This window comes from Ipomoea triloba, chromosome 4, assembly GCF_003576645.1.
Source record: "Ipomoea triloba cultivar NCNSP0323 chromosome 4, ASM357664v1".
NCBI lineage: Eukaryota > Viridiplantae > Streptophyta > Magnoliopsida > Solanales > Convolvulaceae > Ipomoea > Ipomoea triloba.
This window is the reverse complement of record NC_044919.1, coordinates 14,625,692-14,633,163: the sequence shown is the minus strand read 5'-3', so window position 1 is coordinate 14,633,163 and position 7,472 is coordinate 14,625,692. Positions and strand designations below refer to the sequence as shown.

Below are 7,472 nucleotides of genomic sequence, written 5' to 3'. Positions count from 1 at the left end.
TCTATGGTTGTGATTGACTCATTTCTGTTTTGGTTGATCGCGTAGTTTAATTTCAAATCAGGTTTGATTTATATCTAAGGCCTAAGGGTATATTAGGTTTTTTAATTTTTTTCTCTTTGCTTTATCTCCGACTTTATCTCCATTATCTCGTAGACTCCTTGTTTCTTTGGTTCACGCCAAAAGGTTGGATATTTTTCAAAGATTTTAGGGCTTCTGATGCTAGGGGTTGGGGACCGCAGTTGTCGAAATCGACGGGGACCATCACTGAGGAATGTAAACCGAGGTTTTTTTTTTGCTTCTGTTTTATCTCTATTTTTACTGCTTCGCAATCAGCTATATTGGGGAGCGCACACATCATGGGTGTGCTTTTTGGTGGATTTTTATGCCGCCAGTTGGGGGATCGGACGACGCTCGAGTGTTTTTTTTTGTTTATTTTGTTTTTCTTATTTATTGGGTGCCACACAGTCGCGTAGGATTTTTTTATATGTATTTCGTTGTTTGATAATGGCGGTCGAGTTATGTTTTCCTTTTTTTTTTGTTCCGTTTTCTCTCCTTTTTTTTTGTGGTGTTTTTTGCTTATATGTATTTTGAATGGTAGTGGATGGATCGGGTGGGTGTTTTTTTTTTGTTTAATCTTTTGGGATGAAAGGGTTATGGCTGCGTATAGGGGGGTTGGCAATGTACATATCTATATTGTGGTATGCGCACTGTTGATAGTATGCATTGGGCTGTGACTGTGTGTGCAAGGGTAGGTAGTTTTCTTAGGAAATGAGTGGTAGGATGGTGGTTTCGTGTTTGTTGTGGTTGCAATGTGCATTCGTGTGTGGTTTTGTCCGCAGCGAGGATGTGTTTTATAGCTGTATATGTTTGAGAATAAGGGGTTGTGGAATCGGGTATTTTGGAGGCTGGCAGTGTGCCTTCTTGTATGATAATGTGTGCGTTGCTGGTAGTGTGTATTTTGATTTTTATGTGTGGCTGGCAGTGTGCCTTTTTGTATGGATGGCCGCCCATTCACTTTTCGTTCTCATTTTTGTATTCCCTGTTTGGACACGATCAAGTGAAAACGGTTGTCCATGAGAGAAATCAGAACCACTCACAGATGTCCACGCGTCTAGATTCAATCAATCAGATATAATTTTAAAAAAACGACGCAGTAATATTTTCGTAAATAACTCAAACTTTAGTGCAAGTAAAAATATGTTACAAGTGCAAGTAATTTACCAATTCGAACTACAAGTGCAAGTAATTTACAAGTGCAAATATATATATATAGCGATAAGTTCTGGTGCGAAGATGCGGTTAGATTTGAGCCGTTGATCAAATCTAGATCAACGACTCAAATCAATGAATTTTTTTAAATCAAATTACCAATTTGATCTCCCTGCTCATACCTTTTTCCAATCTATGGTGCAATTTAATACGAATTTAAGGCCAAGTATCAAATTCCAGCCTATTTTTCATCTCCCTCGCTTCCCTCCTATTTTTACTGGGCTTTTGGTGGGAGTGGAGAGAATTGCAATTCCTTTCCTCTAATATGATATTTCAAGGTCATAATTGGAATTCCTAACCCTCTAGAATTTTTAATTCTATGAATATTAGGAAAAAAATAGAGTTGTCGACAAAATAGTGAAATTGAATTCCTATTTTATTTCTCTATTGTCGAATTACAATTCTACCAAACCCATTAACTTTCATCTCTCAACTTATTGGTTGAACAAAAAGGCCATAATTGGAATTCCTAACCCTCTAGAATTTTTAATTCTATGAATATTAGGAAAAAAAATAGAGTTGTCAAGACAAAATAGTGGAATTGAATTCCTATTTTATTTCTTTATTTTCGAATTACAATTCTACCAAACCCGTTAACTTTCATCTCTCAACTTATTGCCTTGAACAAAAACTTGTGTGAGAACGGCTCACGAGTCTTAATCCGTGAGACGAGTCTGGTCAACATAATTTGGATCATAGTTAGTATTATGAGTTAATCTTTAATTGATTTTAATGACCCAAATTATGTTGATCCGACCCATTTTACAGATTGAAACTTGTGAAACGAACTCGCACAAGTGTAACTCATCTCCTTGTTACTACCATGAAATTATTTGGGTCAAGAGTTTTTCTATTATTTGTCCTTTGGCATGGATAGAAACCAATTTTATTTTTAAGCAAAATGCTCTTTTTCCCTCCAAATTTCCCCCTCTAAATATTGCCCCATGATGTGGCGTTCATTCATTGGATATCAATGAATTGACTTACCCCACCACTAATTAACAAGTAAATTTAACAAATAAATATAACGATCAATAAGATGATGCCATATTGGGGGAGTTTTTAGGGAAATACAGGAGGGGTTTATACTTTATAGCATTGTTTTTTTTTTTTTTTTTTTTTTTAAATGAAGCCTTCATCTGAACTACTTACCATATACAGGGCATGGAAGAAAGGAAATGAGAGAGGGAAAGAAATTAAGGCATTGCAGTGCAACCAATTTAAAGCATAAAGTTTGAAGCATTGTGGGGAAGAAGAAACAAGTGAACATGAAACTCTTTCATATAAAATGGCAATACAAAAGCACTACTGTACCCCAACAATGTTTTCCAAAAGGATAAACCCGCTTCTCAATTCTACTAATAAGCATTTTTCTATACCATAGGCTAAGCAAAAGAGAATAACAAAAACCTGCACAAGGACCATTGAATATTTGTCTAGTGAAAGAGTCGTGGGGCAGATCTTTTCGGAACCTTTCCCTCAAGTTTTAGTCGTCTATATGCTTCTCTGATGTGACATGGTCTAATAGGTCCGCTATCATTTCTCTCAGACATCACTATTCTAGCTGCATATAGGGTTCATACATGAGTACCACTTGCATGCAATGAATATATGAGAAGCTATGCAACAGAAGACTGCATACCTGTTTCAATGAGTTCACCAACAAACATTTTTGCAATACCAGACATCACAATTGTCATAGGCACAGAGATTTTCTGACTTCCTGTGATACTTACTAATAACTGCAGTAACATACACAACAAAAATGGTATAATAGATATCAGATGGTGCACAACTTATGATGTAACGAGTAAAATTATGATTACTCAGCAGAAAGTATACCAGGTCTGTATGTCCAACGTATTCATTCTAGTTTTATGCCGTTTTTAACATTTCACAGCTAGTGAAAATATACATGAACTAGAAGGAAAAGGAATAGCCATATGTAAAAGGGGGCACAACATACCCGCTTCATGTTAGACTTCTGAAATCCAGATCTTCGAAAAGATTCATACCTGCTCATTTGTTCTTCAGTAAATTGAGATAAAATGGTCCTGAATAAAGATGCAAAAATGAGTGAAGTATTACAATTAGAATTAAAAAACAGCACAAGCACAACAAAGGCATTTGTATATACATACATTTATATTTAGAGTGAGAAGAAGAGAGCTATTTGGTGCCAGGCAACTCAATAAAATTATTTAATTTTTGTTTTTGGGGTGTGTAACCGATTTCAATTTCATAAATATATATTTTGCTTTGAGTGAGGTTCTTCTACCCTTTTGTGTTCTAAAATCATATTCTTCATATCTGCCATAAGCAAGGAGTTAGTAAAGCTTGTGCGGAACAAGTTCACTGCCAAACAGACTCAAATTAGCAGGAAGCACCTTGGATAAATTAAGATAGTCCAATTTGCCATGCATGGAAGTAGCACTTATGGTTTGACAGATAAAGTAAAATAAAAACTATCAAGTTATCATAACTTACTGCATTTTAGCAGTCTTATCGGGGTCAGAACTAGATGCAAGCTTTCCTAGTTGCACCTCCATGTGCTCTTCCTCTTCCTCTTCATCATCTTCTTTGGGCTTGCCAGCAGTCCCAGTGGGAACTGTGGCAGCAACATATGTTGAAGGGTTTTCAGGATGATTAATGGAAACAAATTCATCAGTTCCATGATCATTGACAGTAATAGCAGCCTCATTTTGGGTTTCATTCTCCTCGGCACCTATAGGGGAATCAGGGGGTGATTCCTCTTGCTCCTCAAAAGCAGCTTCAAAAGGATCCTTGGATTGCTTCATTGAAGTATCTGTTTAACAATTATTATGACAGCAGAGCAAATGCACCATTCAGAAATGCCTATAACTCTATAAGCTTGGAAGACACAGTCAACAGTGGAAAGCCAGTCTGCCAGTGTTGAAACTGATGGCATAAACTGTTCGCAACCAAATAAATAAATAATACAGAATTCAAATACTAGAATAGTTCTATTTCGATTCTTGAAGTTACCTAATAACTTATTAAATATTCAAAAATTCTTCATAAATCTCATAATATAGCCTAAGCTCTATTCCCATTTTAAGCGTGAATCTCTCAAGAAATGATTAGTGCAAGAAACTGAAAATAGAGGAAATTACAACAATTATTGGCACTTGCAAGAAATTGGAAATGGGAAGTACAATAAATTTATATGAACTCATTGTTAGTAAAAAGCTGAAATTGATTTCTTGTATTGGTTTATATGAAAAGACTTACTAAACACCCAACAGTCCAAAATGCAAAAGAGGACCTTTAAGATCTCTCTTATATACCTCAAATCCAAGGTGCCAAAAAGTGCTATCTGTTTGCCCAAATATTGAGAGATTAGGTTTCTATTTTCTAGAATGAATTACAATATCTTAGATGAGTTACATCCTACCAGGTATGATTGCGTAATTACAAGGTGTGTTGCTAGAGTTTGGGATACACAGCATTATTATCCCTAAATTGTGACATTTTCCATTAAGTCATGCATTTAATTGTGGTGCAAGTTATTATGGCTCTTAAGCGGTGACATTAATGTTGTAACGAAAATAACAGTTTTTGTTACAAAGCCTATATTAATCGCATATAAGGCTCTATAAGCGTAGGTCCTGCCACTGCTCTGGTTACCTAAAATTCACCATCTATACTGAACAGGAGATTGAGTGGGAGACGCATTATTCTCTAAAGCTCTACATTGATTTTGGTATCAATTCAGGCAACTACGGTTTACAACAGCAAACCCTGCCATAATTCAAAGGCAATACCAAGACACAACTACGGCTGGTGGTTAGATCATGCAATTCCAAGCACACAATTATGGCTGGAGGTTAAATCCTAATTGTATACATATAGATTTTTGTATGAATATTGTATGTCTTTTTGTATTCTGCAAACATAAATTTCACTAAAAAAACCTCACCCACCAAAATGGATGTTGAAGTACTCGGGAGGCGTAAATACACTCCAACCTCTAGGATATTTCTCAGCTTATTCAATTACTCTAATTCGACCCTCAGATTTCAAATCTCAACAAACAATTTCCGGGCACCATTTAGAGACTTGAACTGCTGAATAAGGGAAAATAAAATCAAACCTATAAATTGAGATGCTGTAAAATCATCTACATGAATTAGAAACACTACAAATTAGTAAAGTTTGATACCTTAATATGGATCTAAAGTTTGGTGGCTCGAGCTCGGGTCGTCAAACTTTTATATAGATCGAGGCTCGAGCTCACCTTGATCAGCTCGATTGGCTCAAATTGAGCTCGAATTCGAGTTCAAGCTCAAGTTTGAGTCATATTGCTCGAACTTCCAAGCTCAAGTTGGAGCTCGAGGTCGACCTATTTAACTTCATGCTTCAATTAATAATATAAATTGTTGTATCCACTATCCATACATATGCAGCCTGTGTGTTTGGGAAAAGGGGAGGGGTTATTAGATTTAAGCAATGATGCTAGAGGAAAATGTCATACTAGGATGTATTTTCCAAATCTTCAAAGAACTGAAATTTTATATAGAAGATTTGGGTAAATAGCATCTTCAATTGCATTAACAAATTCATGAATACAAAGCTAAATATATGAAATATGCAACAGAAGTAATTAACAAAAACAATGTCAAAATGCAACTGAAAGAGGCAAAATGGAATCAGAAACGACATGTCAATCACTATATTGAATCAATGAATGCAACTAAGACTGGGGCAACAAACAACAATCATCATCTTCCTTGTTTGCACCAGTTAACAAAATCTAAAGTGTGAAAAAAAATGTGGAAATTCATACTGGATTGAAGATCTTAATTTCATTCATATGCATCTATATATGAAATCGCATACATACACCACCACCAGATGGATCTTAGGCCAATTAATTAGCAGCTCTCTTCTCACGTTCTCAGTACTCACACCATATTTGCGGCTCGTGAATTGGGGTTCACAGCCATGGACACTAAACCCTTTTCTAAATCCTCAAAGAACACAAAGAACGTAATACAAGTACATTAGAACTGAATTCAATCAAGAAGACATACCCAGTAGCGGGAGGGCGGGAGGCGGTGTTTTCGGCCTTGAGGCTTGACTTCGTCGTCGACCGTCGTAGCTGAGTTTGGAGGAGCGACAGACGGACAGAGACACAGTGTTCGCAAGGATTTGAGCTCAACGAATCACGAGCTTTACTTTTATTTTTATTTTTATTTTTTATTTTTTGAAACAACGAGCTATAAATATTGGCAAAAACTTGTGTGAGACCGTTTCACCATGGGTCAGGTCGGGTCAAGATGCAAGTGTACCACTTGTTTGAACAAATGTCATACTTCTATGCTTAAATGTAATACTAATCAGAAATAAAATTTTTGTTACTTATTAGGGTAAATGTAATACTTTTAAGGGAAAATATAATACTTTTACATTTCGATTTAAAAGTATTACATTTTTCCTTAAAAGTATTATATTTGCCCTTATAAGTAAGAAGCACTTGTCAACGTTACTTATTATGAAAAATGTATTACTTTTTCTCTTATAAGTAACAAAAATTGTATTCTTGATTAGTGTTATATTTGAGCACATAAGTATGACATTTGCATATATAAGTATGACATTTGCATGGTGTTTTGACCCGATCCGACCCGTCTCACGAATAAGGATCTGTCAGACGGTCTCACACAAGTGTGACCCTTAAATATTTGAGATCGAGTTTGGTTCATTACGTAACGAGTCGGTTCAAGTTTAAAGTTGACTGAATTTGAATCTAAGTTTAAAGTCATTGGGAAGAAATGTTCAACTTGGAGAAATAAAAATATAACACATTAAGAAATATAATCATAAATATTGTTTAATATATGCGATAAATAAAACATATCCAAATTTTATAAAAATATCCATAATAAAATATGAAACATAATTAATTTGATAAATTAATTCAAATAGAAAACACATTATAAATTACATATCTCACTATATTACAAAAGTGTTGCCCACAAGATTCGAATAAGCAACCTTTCGTATAAGCAAAACACAACACTACCATCTTGTCTAGCTAATCCATTATTTATAATATATGTTTTCATTTATTTATATCAAAAACATGTATTATATATACATATATACATACAAGGCTATATATGTGGTGGGGGTGGGGTGAGTGGGGGTAGCAGCCCCCACTACCCCCACAGTGGCTCTGC

At 35.3% G+C, this 7,472-nt stretch overlaps 1 protein-coding gene and 1 non-coding gene across 3 annotated transcripts; both read right to left on the bottom strand.

Annotated features, from left to right (window-relative positions):
* Positions 1-2,516: 2,516 nt before the first annotated feature.
* LOC116015211 (transcription initiation factor TFIID subunit 11) lies at positions 2,517-6,469 on the bottom strand. Of its 2 annotated transcripts, XM_031255236.1 has the most exons (6): positions 6,324-6,445; positions 5,453-5,697; positions 3,757-4,075; positions 3,236-3,323; positions 2,912-3,011; positions 2,517-2,833 (listed from the first exon to the last, which is right to left on the bottom strand). In XM_031255236.1, the coding sequence occupies exons 3-6, from the start codon at positions 4,065-4,067 to the stop codon at positions 2,706-2,708; spliced, it is 627 nt and encodes a 208-aa protein (XP_031111096.1). In that variant the 5' UTR covers positions 4,068-4,075; positions 5,453-5,697; positions 6,324-6,445; the 3' UTR covers positions 2,517-2,705. The 2 variants fall into 2 exon arrangements, with proteins under 2 accessions (XP_031111096.1, XP_031111095.1); XM_031255235.1 differs by lacking the exon at positions 5,453-5,697 and having other exon boundaries at positions 6,324-6,469.
* On the bottom strand, positions 5,937-6,019 carry LOC116018050. The gene has a single exon (XR_004098084.1). It is a non-coding gene; the product is annotated as a small nucleolar RNA U31b (small nucleolar RNA).
* Positions 6,470-7,472: the final 1,003 nt, after the last annotated feature.

What these genes read in the sequence shown, in the direction of transcription:
- LOC116015211 (XM_031255235.1), bottom strand. Translation starts at nt 4,067, where the DNA reads ATGAAGCAATCCAAGGATCCTTTTGAAGCTGCTTTTGAGGAGCAAGAG. An exon ending in GATAAGACTGCTAAAATGCA is followed by an intron (nt 3,324 to 3,756) that starts GTAAGTTATGAT and finishes ATCTTTATTCAG; the next exon opens with GACCATTTTATCTCAATTTA. An exon ending in TGGTGAACTCATTGAAACAG is followed by an intron (nt 2,834 to 2,911) that starts GTATGCAGTCTT and finishes CCCTATATGCAG; the next exon opens with CTAGAATAGTGATGTCTGAG.